Source organism: Eucalyptus grandis, chromosome 3, assembly GCF_016545825.1.
Source record: "Eucalyptus grandis isolate ANBG69807.140 chromosome 3, ASM1654582v1, whole genome shotgun sequence".
NCBI lineage: Eukaryota > Viridiplantae > Streptophyta > Magnoliopsida > Myrtales > Myrtaceae > Eucalyptus > Eucalyptus grandis.
In genome coordinates this window covers 65,529,264-65,545,589 of record NC_052614.1, presented here as the reverse complement: position 1 = coordinate 65,545,589, position 16,326 = coordinate 65,529,264, and the positions used below count along the sequence as shown (strand labels likewise).

Here is a 16,326-nt window from a genome sequence, read left to right as displayed (position 1 = left end):
ATATAGTACATTAAACTTTTAATATCACATAACGTAAAATAAATCAAAAAAGAAATGTAATATCATATATACCATAGAGAGAGTGAATGAAAATTATATGGGAGATAGATAAATTAGGGGAGTTCTGTGAAATATGCTGTCTATCTTGTCACTTCATGAAGTTAATGAGATGAAATCAATGGATAACAATGCACAAAAATAAGTTTGTCATTACTATTTGGGATCATATAATGTTATATTAATATTACATTTAATAACTAAATTGTTTGATTGATAGTATTCTTTATTGTTGGTTTTTATCATATATCAAGAAACGATAAGACAAAATACATAACACATTCTAGTGTTGTTTTTATAATTTTCTTGCATGGGGTTCATTTCAGTAATGCTAGCTATTGAAATCTCTTTATTGTTTTAGAAATTTAAAAAGGAAAATTAATTAAAAAGTTTTAGAACTATTTCTGATGACAATCAATGACGTCAGTCAAATTTCTTTTTTCCTAAGGCAAGACCAAATTTCTTTTCCTAAGCCGATGACGTACTTGCATTTAATCAGAGATTACTCCCTTAATTTAGCAGCTAAACTGACTTGGGCAAAAAAGCCAATTCCATGCAAAATTACAAAAATGCCCTCTTGCGCTTGATTATGGTTCATTGGTTTTAAACCGGTGGATTATCCAAAAATTAATTGTTCATGATTATTTTTAAGAAAATTTGACAGTTCATGTTTCTCGCTTTTGAATAATGGGTTTCGTTGGCTAGAGAGTGTACTATTGAATAAGTTCTTGTGAACACCATTTCATTTTATAGACTTAGCATCATCCTTGAGAAAGTTTTAGAATTAATGTTGTATCTTTCTACGGAGATAGTAGTAATGAACTCCATACTCAGCTAAACAAATGCTCTTTGCACTGAAATTAGCTAAGACTTTTACACCACAAAACCCTTTGGCATGTCAATCTCTCGTACGGTACAAAACCAAATTCATCCCTATGCGAGTATATCTACAGGGGCAAAAGGCATTGCCTGGTCAACCACTGACTTCCATTCTCTATTTTCTACATTTTGCTTTTTTTCCACTGCAGATAGACTTTGCCCCACAAATGGATCAAGCTCCAGTCTCCGGTCACGGTTGGTTTTCTGGTTGACTCAAGCCTCCGAGGACAGCTCCTTGTGCTAGTTGCCACTTGGAACTTGTGTCGCATAGACGGCAACTGAATCGGACCGACACTGGCCAAAGAATTCCGAGACATTCCAAACTTCTCATGGAATTCCACCAAATTCTCTGCATTTCCATAGTATTGAAGCCACAAGCATCCACACTCCGTTAAGATTGAACTCATTGCATTAGAAATCTGACTTTAACACAGTCTTCGCTTGGGATGAAGTACCTTGAAAAGAGGGTCAGAGGTTTGAGCAGTCTAAATTTATCTTTGTTTCTTTGGGTACTTACAGTAAACACAAACCGCTAGCCATTCGTTCACAACCCTGACCCAAGTGCTTGTCCAACCCACATCAATAGTCCACCTGCAAAGGGCATTAGCAAGAGCATGAGATCACTGCCTTTTTAGTCAGGGATTTCTTTATTGTCAAGGGATTGGGCTTTTCCCTTGAAACATATGAGCCAGTGAAGAAGCTACATTAACTCTTCACTAATGAATATCATTACTATTACTAAAAATGCTAAAGAAGCAAACGTAGGAACACATAACAAACAAATTGATAGAAGCTCTACCAAAACAGATGTTAATGACAATGATGAAAGGGTTTCTCCTATAATAGCCACATCCAATGCTGGAAATGTGGCATTAGGACGGACAAGAAAAATGATTATCCTAAGAAATAGAAATGCAAACTAAACATTTGCAAGCGGGGAAGCATGCTTTTTCATGGGATGATGAGAATTCCAACCAATCAGTTGCATAGCAAAGTACATGGCTCCCGTGGCAAAAACGAAATGGAAGAAGCCGTAGCCATATGGAATGTCATCTTCGCTCTTCGAGTCGTTTTTTCTGAATTGTATTTAAAAAAAAAAAAAAAATCAATTTCCTTAGAAGTTCAATGAAGTCAATGGAGATGCTTTGCCGATTGAGGAGCGTACGTGAAAACATTGAGAATCAATGCCTGTTGAAAAGGTTGTGATGAGACTGGGGCAATGACGGAACTCCACGAGTCAAAGATGCCAGCAACGCAGAACTTCATGGCAAAATTTTAGATTTTCGTTTCGATTAAACTTTATTTCAAATCAATTTCCATCAAACTTGACGGCTGCACGACCCTTCCTTGAAATTCTACAGCGTAACAACTAAAAATCGGACCTTTTAAATTTCACATAATTTCGAATTTATATCCTAACCCAAAAATTATTTTGATTAGATAAATAAGGGATTTAACTAATTACCAAGCGGTACCTGATTTAAGTCGTCGAGACGCTTGGCTCCTCTTTCTTCCTTTCTCTTTCCTTCTCCCGATCTCTTTTACCTTCTCGTTTATGTTCTTTTCGTCTGTCACAAGGCCCCCACTTTCTTCTGTCTCTCTCCACTTTATCTCTTTAAAACCTGTAAATACCGAATCCTCTCCGTCGCTCCCCTTCCTGCGATATCGACACTCTATCGCTCCGCGCGCCCTCCTCCTCCGGCCGAAGGGAGAGCCCGACCCCCGTCGATCCCCTCCCCCACGGCGCCTAGGCTTTTTCGGCGTTCCCCATCGGAGCGGCCGGGCGTCGTCGAGGCAAGTGATTCCCCCCTCGCTCCGGGGCCGTTCCGGCGTCCGTCTCGCGGCTGCGTCCGTCGAGGCGAGCGGATGCCGCTGCCGATGGCGATCAGCTGATGATTTCTTTTTTCCTGTTGGCTTTTTTGGCTGAGTTTTGGCTTTCGGAGGTACTGCGATTAGTGGCGAGCGGGCATTTTTTGGCGAGGGGAGCTGGACCGGTTGTTCATGATTTTGGGAGGTTTCTTGGGAGCCGTCCGCCGATACGAAATATTGGGCCCTTGTGCGTGGGGGGATTCCTGCGGCCGGAAGTCCTATGATAGTTTCCTGAAATAGCCGGGAGGGTTGATTGTGGTGGAATGGATGGTGGTTCATTTGGCCCTTGAGTAGTGTTGAATGTTGAAGCTTTTTCAGATCAACTACACTTTCGGGAACAGCAAAAGCCAGTCTACGTGAAGCAATTGCAAAACCAGAGGTTGAGGAAACAGAGACGCTCTGTATTTCGTCATGTCTCCAATGACGAAGGATGAAGGGGCCCACTCAGGAACAGCCAGTAGTAGTAGTAGAAGTGATTGCCCAAAAGGCTTCAACTACGACGTGTTCTTGAGTTTTCGAGGTCCCGACACTCGGGATGGATTTGCAGATCGCCTCCATGAGTCCCTGACCAATTCAGGGTTCCGGGTTTTTATGGACGACGAAGAAATCCGACAGGGCGAGGAGATTGGGGGGAAGATTCTGCAAGCAATAGAGGACTCCAAGATCTACATATCCATCTTCTCCACGGGATATGCTTCGAGTAGATGGTGCCTCTGCGAGCTCGCACACATGGTGGAGTGTGCATATCCAGATTCTTTGGGAGGACCAACAGGGCATGAGATCCTTCCGATATTCTATGACGTGGAACCCGGATCTTAAGCTCGAAACAAAACTGTACGAAGACGCCTTACGGAGGCATGAGGAGGAGCGAGGCCGTCATGTAGTGAAGCCTTGGAAGGAGGCTTTAAGAAAGTTTGCTAAAATCAAGGGACCGAAGGTTAAAGGCCAACGGTAATGCTGATTTACTTATTGTACCATTCTATGCTCTGTTTAGGCACGTTATCATCATCATCATCATCACCCACATCATCATTATTATTATTATTTTGGTGATGGGTTAACCCTAAATGTATGCCATTTATAAGTCATGCTTCTGATGGATATTCTATTTATATAATATCCTAAGCATCTTAAGCGTTAAATTCACGAATATGACAGCCACGGCAAAGTCATTCAAGATATCAAGGAAGAGGTTTCTGGTAGGATGATAACACGAGAGAGAAATGGTTGTGATGATTTGGTTGGAATAACGGACAGAGTAGAAGACCTTAAGAAGTTGTTAGATCCCACTTGTGCTGATATCCGAGTTGTCGTAATTTACGGCATGGGTGGCATCGGAAAGACAACGCTTGCCAACATAGTCTGTAATGAACTCTCTCCTCTATTTCAAGGTTGGAGCTTTCTTCATGATGTTCGAGAATCATCATCCCAATTCAATGGCATTGTAAAATTGCAAAAGAAACTACTGCGGGACCTTTTCAACCTCGCACGTCCAGAGACCTTTGACATAGACGAAGGAGTAAATATGATAAAACATAGACTGCCTAACAAAAGAGTCTTGATCGTTCTCGATGATGTGAATGATGGTGATCATCTCATGCAACTGGTAACAAAACCTAACTGGTTTTGTCCAGGAAGTAGGATCATTATCACGACTAGAAACACTGGTACCGAGGTGGAAGGGTTAGAAGAAAGAGTCTTCACGCAGCCCATGGAGATTCACTCTTATGAAATGAAAGAGTTACGTTCTGATCATGCTCTACAACTTTTTAGCAAGCATGCCTTTGGCACAGATTCACCTCCACCTGATTTTGATTATCTTTCAAGGGAAGTTGTAGCTTTAACCGGAGGACTCCCTTTGACTATTGGGGTGATAGGCTCGTATCTCCGTACCATAAAAAATGAACCATGGGATGGTGCATTGAAGAAGTTGAAGAAAGTCCCCCAAAAGGAAGTTCTAGAAAAGTTAATAATAAGTTACGATGCACTGGAGGATGATACGAAACAAATTTTTCTGGATATCGCATGCTTCTTTGTGATGAAGAGAAAACCAATGCATTTTATATGTGGGAATCTTGCAACCTTTTTTCCAGATGTTGAATTTCGGGTCCTCATTCGTAAGTCATTGATCAAGATTGTTGATGGCGATAGAATATGGATGCATGATCAATTAAGAGATCTCGGAAGAGAAATCGTTCGTCGGGAGAATATTATAAATCCCGAAGGGCGGAGCCGATTGTGGTCACATGAGATGGCCTTAGACATAGTGCAGAAAAGAAAGGTAAGAACCAATGCAAAATCAGCCTTTTCTTCTACAGGAAAAAATCAAAGAGGATTTATATTCCATGTTTTCAAAGTTCATCATATAACTTGATGCCTGTGCTCACTAATTATGGTTTATTTTATCAGGGAACAGATAATGTAGTAGCGCTTGCACAATTGAGATCTAGACACAACTTTACTCGTGAAGACTTCGCAGATCTTTCGAAAATAAGGTTCCTTGAAATGGACGGCGGAAACTTCACTGGAGATTTTAAGAATATATTTCCAGAGTTAAGATGGTTTTGTTGGCGCCACTGCCCTTCAAAACTTCAGGCAAACAACTTTTTGCTGAAGAGCCTAGTTATTCTCAAGCTTTCGGGTAATATTATCATAGACGAGTGGAGCGGATGGGTCCAAATCATGGTAAGATCTCAGTCCATGCATTTACTCAATCTCCTCATACGATGACATGCTGTAATTCCTTGATCCAATGTGTTCTGATGATACTAATTTGATTGTTTTACAGATGGGAAGTCAACTGAAGGTATTAAATCTCAAAGGTAGCAAATTTCTAACTAGAACACCAGACTTCATTGGATGCTTGAATTTAGAGAGATTGATAATCAGAGATTGTGAGAACTTGAATGAAATTGATGGCTCAATTAGAAAATTGGAGCAACTCAAGTGCTTGAAGATCAAATGGTGTCCTCGTCTAAAAGATTTGCCAAAGGAAATTGGTTGTCTATCTTCCCTGAGAGAGCTTATCTTAATTCAGTGCCAATACATTTATAATTTGCCATCTTGGATTGGTAAACTTACCGGTCTGTCAAGGCTAGTGATGGAAGATCTCGGACTTGATCAACTACCTCAGGAAATCTCAGAGCTAGTGGATCTTAAGTACTTGTCTTTGATGAATTCTACAAGGCTAAAAGAACTTCCATACGCAATAGGGCTATTGAAATCATTGGTAGAGTTGGATCTTTCCGGCACATTGATTAGAGGACTACCTTTATCGATTGAAAACCTGGAGAATGTAGTGGTAAAGATTAACAGTAGCACCATAAAGCTCAAACTGGAAAACTGCAGAAAAAGATCCACCAGTCATTTGAGTGCTCAAAGATCTGAATTATATGGCAAGATTATGAGTGGAGGGGAGCTGGGATCCTTTCTGAGACTCTCTGAAGATCCTATTGACTTGCTTATAGAGTGCGGGATAATTCAGACAGAGTACAGTGTTTGTCTCCAATGCATGCCTAGTTACATCAAAGAGATTTCTGTCTCGACAATATTTAACGCTTCAGAGACAAGATGTCCTGCTTCAACGACTGAGGCCATCCTGTTTGGCTGTGGGATCGTAAAATCAGCCTGCCCAATGGGAGAAGTTGAAAATCTTATCTACAGTCTGGTCTCCCTGTTGGAAAGAATTAGGGCAATGAATTTCTGTTTTCGAAGTGGCTTACAAGTTTGTTGCGTGTCCCCAAAAAATCCATTATTAGGGGTTAAAATTGCCAGTAAAGATGGGGGTTATGGACAACGCAACCAGAGGTACTGTGACCGTTGTCTGCAGGTTTTGAACTTGTTGCCGTTGCCTTCTCAGCATATGCAAATTTTTAATAAGCTTGGACGCATGCCGGACCTTACTCTCGGGCTTCGCATGGCTCTGGATGGTTTGAAGGTTCTATCTTGTGAAATGAAAATAGAAGCAAGATGGTTAGCTTGGCCTATCAGAAGATCAGAGAGCGTCGAATGTCCTTACTCAATGGAAAAACTCGAAACATTCGTTAGTACGTACAGCTCTTGGGATCATGGCCGAGAGCTACCAAGGATGTACATGTTGGAAATATATCTTGAAGATTCCGATTCCGTGGATTAGTTTTGGTAAATAAGAAAATAGAAAAATAGAGATTCATTTATTATTTTTTCCTGTTTTATTCTTTTGTCTCTTACATTATAAATGTACAAGTGTAATCTAAATATACATAATGAATATACAGAGAAAAAGCATTTCTCAAATCTCCATTTCACATTCTGTCATGGTATCGTAGTCGATACTCCCGACCTAGCTTCCGCATACTCTTTGAATTGCCATCGTTCCTTTTCTGGCCTCTTCTTGCATAATCTTTACCTGCGAAACAGCCCAGCAAAACGATTAGGAATTCAATTTTTTTTTGGTGCCATGACGAAGAATGTTGAGAATTCCTCAACAGAGGAGACACCTACCTCAGATCCGGTTGTATCTCTTGGCGGCGATCGAACCTCTGTTCATCCATAAGAAGAAACCCTTTCTGCACAATTGATTCCAGCGTCGGGCCACATCTCCGGCCCAGTCCAGTGGCCTCCAACCTTTCCTCCAGCATATGGACAGTGTGGAATCGCACTTTGGCCCGTTGCCGTGACAAGTATGGACCCAAGACTCCTTTTTGGGCCGTCGCAGTCCGTAACAGCCCCATAGAGACATCAGGCCAGACGAATTCTGCTCAGGAATCCAGATTCGTTCCGGGTCAGGGATCCGGATCTATCCCGAGTTCGAATCCCTACCCGGGATTTCAACCCGGATACACGCCATCGGGTCAGGGATCCGGATCTATCCCGGGTTCGAATCCCTACCCGGGATTTCAACCCGGATACGTGCCACCGGGTCAGGGAACCGAATCTATCCCGGGTCATGGGACGAATCCCTACCCGGGATTTCAACCCGGATATGCGCCGTTGTTTTTCCGGTTGGCGGCGGCGGGCTTGAACCCGGCGACCCTCTCGACACGTCGCCGCCGATGGACCCGAATTGAAGCTCCTCGGGATGCAGCTTACGGAGCAGAAAATTATGTGGCCTCGGGCAAGGGATCTCCGGCGCGCCTTGTCACCAAAGACAAGGACGGCTTCCTCGACGGAGCCGTTCCTTTTCCGGCCGACGAACATCTTCAACGGCAGGGCGTAAGTGCAATCAATCGGTTCGCACATGGCTCGGGAACCGCCGCACCGGAAATCGCAGCCGGACTCCCACCAACCGAAGACTCCCAAACTCTCGGGATAGCATCTGCGAGATGTACGGACGCCTCGACCGAGCGAAGCCGTTCACCGTCACCCAAGCCCATCGGAGTTGAAGCGGGGAACCTCTCGGTTACCTCCTCGCTTCAACCGCCTCCGCTCTATGGAATGAGCTTGAGGCCGCCAAAGAACGACTCGAAGGTTCAAGAAACCCTCCAACAAGATCCGAAAAATTAAAGAGAGGGAGAAACGACGAGATTCTTACTCATTTTAAACGAATCCTTCTCGGCTTTCCGATCGCAAATCCTCGCGATGGACCCTCCACCTCCGCTCGGCCGCATTTACCGCCTTGGCCGTCCAAGATGAGCATCATCGGATGGCCGCCGCCGGACATGCTCGGATAGGCGAAGGCCTGAGCTTGGCCGTTCTTCCCTTCGGCGATGCAACTCTCGGCGGAAACTCCACAGATCTGGAGAGAAAAATTGTGGCTGCGGCTGCGGCAAGGAGAACCGGAGGAAACCCTAAATCATTTCAATCTGACGGCTCGGATCTAAGATCTGGAATGGATGGCTGGGATCGCCGATCCAAGATGGACGGCTCGGATAGACGCTGCTGATCTCGACGGCCGGGATCTCGGCGAGAACGAACGGACGAGATCAGCTGGATTGGATCGGACGGGATCTCAAAGACTGAACGGACGGACGCGATCGACGCGCCGATCGGACAGCCATCATCTATCCGCAGCTTCAACAGAATCGGACGGCCGGGATCGTGCCACGTCGGCAAGAAAGGTCAGTGGGCAGAATTCCAGGTTTAAAATAAATATTGCAGCTACCGTAAACGTCCACATCATACCATTGAGACTGTTGGAAGCCGCATGGAAAGCCTAATGACAAGAAGAGAGAATCCATTATTTCCCAAGTTTTTGCACAAAGGCGATGGATCATCTCACCAGATGATCACTCAAGAACAATATCGAATATTGTCCAAATGCTGGATCAACTCAAGACTAGCGATAAAAGTGCGGGATTCTCGAATACTTTCCTATACAACAAGAATTCGTTTTTGGTTGATGTATGGATTATCGATTCAGGTGCTAGTGACCACATAGTATGCAAAAATAAATAAATTTCGCACACATATAAAATGCCAAAATCCCCTATCACAAAGTCGTCTTCCAAATGGGAACACCACAAATGTTACCCAAACAGGCAACGTTCATCTTGGTCCCAATTTAATCCTGAAAAATGTCCTATATATTCCAGAATTTGAATTCAATCTTTTGTCTGTCTCAAGAGTATGCGAGGATAACTCTTGCCATGCCACATTCAATTCCGACAATTGTCTTTTTCAGACCATTCGACCGCGTGAGTGATGGCCTTGGGTAGTGTGGTAGATGGAATCTATTTCGAACAATTCCCGGAGATTTAGAATTATTAAATAAGCATGTTTCTTGTAATGCTATCGGTTCAAATAAAAATCTCCTTTCTCATCAACGATTGGGTCACAAGTGCTTCTTTTCCTCATCCAAAATGTCCAATATGTCCTTTAGCTAAACAATCTCGAGCACCTTTTCCAAAAAGTACATCTCGTGCAAATGATTCTTTTTCTTTACTTCATATGGACATTTGGGGACCTTATCATACTCTTCACCGTGATGGATCTCGATTCTTCCTTACAATTGTTGATGATTACACTTGAGCCACATGGGTTTATCTTATGCAATCGAAAAGCCAAACTTTTGGTCATCTATCAAACTTTATTTCCATAATTAAAAATCAGTTTGGTAAATCTGTACAAAAAAAATTCGTACGGATAATGGGCGTGAATTTTTCACTTCGATTGCAACACATTTCTATCTTCCCATGGTATACTTCATGAAAGTTCCTGCACTTACACTCCGCAACAAAATGGAGTTGTTGAGCGCAAACATAGGCATCTGTTAGAGGTTGCTCGTGCTCTAAAATATCAAGCTTCCATTCCATAAGATTTTTGGGGAGATTGTGTGGTCACAGCAGCTTACTTGATCAATCGCATGCCAACTCGAATTCTTAATGGTAGGACCCTTTGAGATGCTTTACAACAAACAACCTGATAATAATCATCTTAAAGTATTTGGTTGTTTATGCTATACAACAAATGTGGGTCCTCGAGATAAAATGGGCCCTCGAGCCACTCGGTGCATCTTTATGGGATATTCTTCTCTTCGTAAAGGATATCGAGTTATGGAGATCTCTACAGGACCTTTTTCATTAGCAGGGATGTTGTATTCCATGAAGACATATTTCCTTTTGAGGAAACGGTTTCTTCATCACAAATTCTCTTTACCATCGGACACGACGTACTATTTTTGTCCGATGACTCTTTGTCCTCGCACTGTGGTGTCTTATTGCACTAGGACCACCCATATCATCGTGACCACCTTCGTCCGCATCAATGGAATTATCACCTTCGAAGCAACTTCGCCAGATTATCTCGAGGACATTTCCCAATCTCCTATAACAACAGCGCTGCTCACCAATTCTCCCCGAATCATCGGATCCTACAACACAAATCCTCGAGCCGCATCGCCGATCCGGGAAGGCACACTCGTCCACCTACATGGACAAAGGATTACATATGTTCTGCAAGAAGTTCTTCGGTACACAATATCCCATTGGCTCATATGTATCATTTAATCAGTTATCGCCAGGACATATGTGTTGTATAAGTCGCATATCTGAAGAACAAGAACCATTCTCCTTCGCTGAGGCGGCACGAGACCCTAGATGGAAACATGCGATGGAATCCGAACTTACTGCTTTAATGGAGAATCACACATGGGATATTGTCCCTTTGCCGCCAAGACGGAAACCGATTGGCTGCAAATGGGTTTACAAGATCAAATTCAAGGCAGATGGCTCTATTGAGCGCTATAAAGCTCGATTAGTTGCCAATGGATTCACTCAAAAGAAGGTTTTGATTACCATGAGACTTTTCTCCAAGAGCTAAAGAAGTCACGGTACGTTCCTTCTTATCCGTTGCAGCCATACGAAATTGGTCTCTCCATCAGATGGATGTGCATAATGCTTTTCTCCACGGTGATCTCGATGAAGAAATCTACATGGATATTCCTCAAGGATTACGCAGACAGGGGGAGTCTCGGGTATGTCGTCTTCGCAAATCCTTATACGGATTAAAACAGGCATCTAGACAATGGTATGCCAAATTCACTGCTGCACTAACCAATGCAGGTTTTGAGCATTCTAAGTATGATTATGCCTTGTTTACACGTACTACAAAAGCATCATCAATTTATCTACTGATATATGTTGATGACATACTTGTCATGGGAAATAATGACTCTGATGTTGCCAAGTTCAAAAGATATTTACACTCCACCTTTCACATCAAAGATCTGGGATCACCAAAATATTTTCTTGGCATTGAGATTGCTCGGTCCAATGAAGGAATTTGCCTCGCCAAAGGAAATTCATCTTGGAGATTGTTTCTGAAGCGGGTCTATCGGATGTAAACCAGCGGTCATTCCAGTTGAGCGAGAATGTCAAATTGACGACGCATGAATATGACATAAGTTCTTCTTCAAACATTAAGGACTCGGTGCTCAAAGATCCTCTAGAATACCAGCGACTTGTCGAAAGTTGATATATCTTACAATGACAAGACTCGACATATCATATGCCGTACAAATACTCGGCCGGTTCATGCATATGCCAAAGCAATCACATATGGATGCGGCATTGAAGGTTGTGAAGTATCTAAAGGGATGTCCAGCCTTGGTATACTTCTATCTCGTGACTCGCAATATGAAGATAACAGCTTTTTTGTGACACGGATTATGCCACATGTCCAATGACCAGGAGATCTATTACGGTTTCTGCATAAAGCTGGGAAAGTCATTGATTTCTTGGAAGACAAAGAAACAGTCAACTGTCTCACTATCATCCGCAGAATCGGAGTATCGGGCCATGGCAAAGGCCACCTGTGAAATAGTCTGGATACGAGGACTACTCCTGGATCTCGGAATACAAATCAGTGGACCAACTGAATTGTTTTGTGATAATGATGCTGCACTCAAATTAGCGGCAAATCCAGTCTTTCATGAAAGAACAAAACACATAGAAGTGGATTGTCATTTCACTCGGGATAGGATCAAAGATGGAGTCCTGGTGACAAAAGGAATCGGAACAACGGAGCAACCTGCAGACGTCTTTACTAAAGCGTTATGTCGGAAACATCATAGATATCTATTGAGCAAGCTTGGTATCCTTGACATCTACAGGCCACCAGCTTGAGGGGGAGTGTTGAAAATATATCTTGAAGATTCCGATTCCGTGGATTAATTTTGGTAAATAAGAAAATAGGAAAATAGAGATTCATTTATTATTTTTTCCTGTTTTATTCTTTTGTCTCTTACATTATAAATGTACAAGTGTAACCTAAATATACATAATGAATATACAGAGAAAAAGCATTTCTCAAATCTCCATTTCACATTATGTCAGTACACCCGGATAAAAAAAGAAAAATAGCATAGCTGCAGCTGTCCTGGGGATGAAAGAGTTCCCTTTACGGCGACAGCAAACCTTCCAGGAGTGATCGCATTGTACATTAAGTTTCTAGGTTCTTTATTCAGTGTTTTATCGAGCAAGATTCAATCGTGCTTGCGGAGCTTGCTTCATGTCGTTTCAAGGAAAATTTCATCTAAATAATGATTGTTTTTTACCCATGTATACTGAGTTGTGTGTTATGTTTAAGGATTTATTTCCTTCTCATGAGTCATGAAGCCTATCACTTGTTACTATTGTGGCCAGAGTAGAAGTCCTAAAGGAATCATCAGTCTTCATGATAATATTCATCCTGAGTTTATGTAAAGAATTCGTTCTGGTTATGTAAAAATATTTTTGTCCCAATTCCGAAGTCCGTATCCAGAAGTAAAGTCTCCTACTACCCTCAAATTGCTCTCCACATGCATTCGATAAATTTTCCTCATTTTTTGACCCTGAAATTGTGATAAAGGGGGTGAGGAAAATCATATGGTTCTGCATCCGACAATCACCACTTCTATAGGATCAAGTTATGATTGATGCAGAATTTATGTCGATTATACAGCATATCAAACTAACACAAATATTCACATTTAAATCACATAATGTTTCGACCAAAAAATAAATAAATCACATAATGCAACATCATGTATTATATATCACCTCAAATCTCAACATATTAATATCAAATCTATTACTCACGTCGAAACACTAATGTCACACTTCACCATGTGAGAAAGCTCAGAAACTACTTTTTTTTTTTTTTATGACCTGGAAACCCCCGTACAGCCGGCAGCCAACGAGGTAAATCCCAAAAATTAAATTGGCTATAATTAACTCACATGAAATAACCAGTCAATGGACCTATATCATATTCCAATGCCTAGGCCGATCATGAGCATCGATCCTATATCCACATATCATATTCAACATACTAACATATTATTTGACTAATTTACCCACATACATTTTCAGTGCATAGCCAAAATTACTACCAAATTGACAATCCATCCAGCAACTAATCCAGCTTTATGAAATAGCATGCCTCAAGATAATCTATTTTCATTCATGCTCTAAGTACGGGCCACAACATGATATAATACTTTTCCTCTCGGTTATCATGCGATGTAAAATTTACCAAAAAAAAAAAAAAAAATTCATGAAAGTGGTAAAAGAAACTTTACCTTGTTGAAACGCCTATGTAACCACGCAAGTCAACCACGTATATCCTTGGCCCCTGAACATGATTTGCAACATTTAATCAGGGATTACTCCATTAATAGTTAATATAGCGGCTAAACTGACTTTGGCCAAGAAAGCTTGTTTCGTGCAAAATTACAAAAATGCCCTCTTGCGCTCGATGATGGGTCCATCAGTTTTAAACCGGTGGAGTATCCGAAATTTACCAGTTCGAGATTTTGTTTAAGAAAGTCTTGACTATTCATATTTCTTGCTTTTGTGTACATAGGTTTCGTCTGCTGGGAGAATGTATTATTGAATAAGATTTTGTGAACACGTATTCATTTTACACACTTAGTATAATCCTTGAGAAAGTTTCAGGGTTAAATGTCGCATCTTTCTACTGAGATAGTAGTAGTGAACTCAATACTCAGCTAAACAAATGCTCTATGCACCGAAATCAGCTAAAAAAGTTTTATACCACAAAACTCTTTGGCATGTCGATCTCTCGTATGGTAGAAAACCAAATTCATCCCTATGAGAGTATATCCACAGGGGCAAAATGCATTGCCTTGTCAACCACTACCTTCCATTTTCTATTTTCTACTTTTCCCTTTTTTTCAACTGCAGATAGACTTCGCCCCACAAATGGATCAAGTTCTAGTTTCTGGTCACAGTTGGTTTTCTGGTTGAGTCGAGCCTCCGAGGACAGCTCCCTATGCTAGTTGCATGGATGGCAACTGAATCGAACCAACACTAGCCAAAGAATTTCGAGACATTCCAAACTTCTCATGGAATTCCACCAAATTCTCTGCATTTCCATGGCATTGGAGCCACAAGCATCCACACTGCATTAAGATTGAACTCTATTGCATTAGAAATCTGACTTTAACATAGTCTTCGCTTGGGATGAAGTACCTTCAAAAGAGGCATCAGAGGTTTGTGCAGTCTAGATTTATCTTTGCTTCTTTGGGTACTTGCAGTAAACACAAACTGCTAGCCATTCATTCACAACCCTGACCCAAGTGCTTGTCCAACCCACATCAATAGTCCACCTGCAAAAGGACGTTAGCAAGAGCATGAGATCACTGCCTTTCTAGTCAAGGACTTCTTCCTTGTCAAGGGTACTCCGGCTTTTCCCTTGAAAAATATGAGCCAGTGAAGAAGCTACAATAAATCTTCACTAATGATTAGCATTACTGTTACTACAAGTGATAAAGAAGCGAATGTAGGAACGCATATTAAACAACTTGATAGAAGCTCCACCAAAACAGATGTTGATGGCGATGATGAAAGGGTTTTTCCTATAGTAGCCACATCCAATGCTGGAAATGTGGCATCAGGACGGACAAGAAAAATGATTATCTTAAGAAATAAAAATGCAAACAGTCAGTGTAAGATAAACATCTGCAAGAGGGGAAGCATACTTTTTCATGGGATGTACATGGCTCCCGTGGCAAAAATGAAATGGAAGAAGCCATAGTCATATGGAACGTCATGTTCGCTCCCCGAGTCGTTTTTTCTAAACTGCATTTGAAAAAAAAAATCAATTTTCTTGTAAGTTCAACGAAGTTAGTGGAGACGCTTTGCCAATTCAGGAGAGCACCTGAAAACATTGAGAATCAATGCCCGTTGAAAAGGCTGTGATTACCATTGCAAGTAGGGCAACGACGAAGCTCTCACGTGTCAACGAAAAGTTCATTTAAAATATTCGGAACGCAGCAAGCGGATACTCCAAACAGCCTTTATACACTCTTCAATGGTTATCTTTTTCGAGGTAACTCACTATGTGTGCCCGAGGGATCTCTACGCCTACAAGTTCTAGCCAAACTTCATAATGGTGGACTTTGTGGCCATTTTGGGCAAGACAAGACCGAGGCTCCAGTTTGTCAAAGATACTATTAGCCTTCATTACAAAGGGACGTGCGAAAGTATGTGAAAAGCTGTGTGGTGTGCCAAAGGGCTAAGAGTCAAAGACAAAACACCGGCCTCTACCAACCTCTTCCAATACCCAATGCTCCATGGGAGAACATCTCAATGGACTTTGTTTTTGGTTTGCCTAAGACTCGAGGTGGCTATGATTTCATATTTGTGGTAGTTGACCGGTTCTCCAAGATGGCCCACTTCATCCCATGTAAGTGCATTACCGATTCCTCTAATGTTGCCACTTTGTTCTTTCGAGAAGCAATTAGATTGCATGGGATGTTTAAAACTATCACAAAATTTTAAAATTTCGTTTTGGATTAAATCTTTACTCTAAATCAATTTTCGTCAAATTTCACGGCTGCAAAATGTTCCAATTTATCATTTCGATGAAATTTTTCAACTTAACAACTTAAAAATCGGGTTTCGCTATTCAAATTTCACATAAATTCAAATTTGCATATATTTTGATTAGATAAATAAAGGATTTGAATACTAATTTCTGTGACTTTTCTTTTCGTCTTTCTCAGTTCCCTTTCTTCTTCTGCCATTTAATAAATAAAGTCCCCCAGTGAGAAAAGTATTGGTTAGGTGCCAACACAACAAATAAAAAGGATCACAAGGA

The 16,326-nt window shown here is 41.6% G+C and overlaps 1 protein-coding gene across 3 annotated transcripts in view; it reads right to left on the bottom strand.

Moving 5' to 3' along the window:
* The window catches only part of LOC104438458 (probable serine incorporator), a 114,726-nt gene that overhangs the window by 64,523 nt on the left and 33,877 nt on the right, over nt 1–16,326 (bottom strand). For 2 of the 3 annotated variants that reach the window (XM_039309462.1, XM_039309463.1), the window contains exon 12: nt 1,454–1,527. In XM_039309462.1, coding sequence (XP_039165396.1) covers nt 1,454–1,527 — 74 coding nt within the window. Of the gene's footprint in view, nt 1–1,108; nt 1,323–1,453; nt 1,528–16,326 lie in introns of those variants that run through there. The other variant, XM_039309461.1, reaches the window with a different exon arrangement.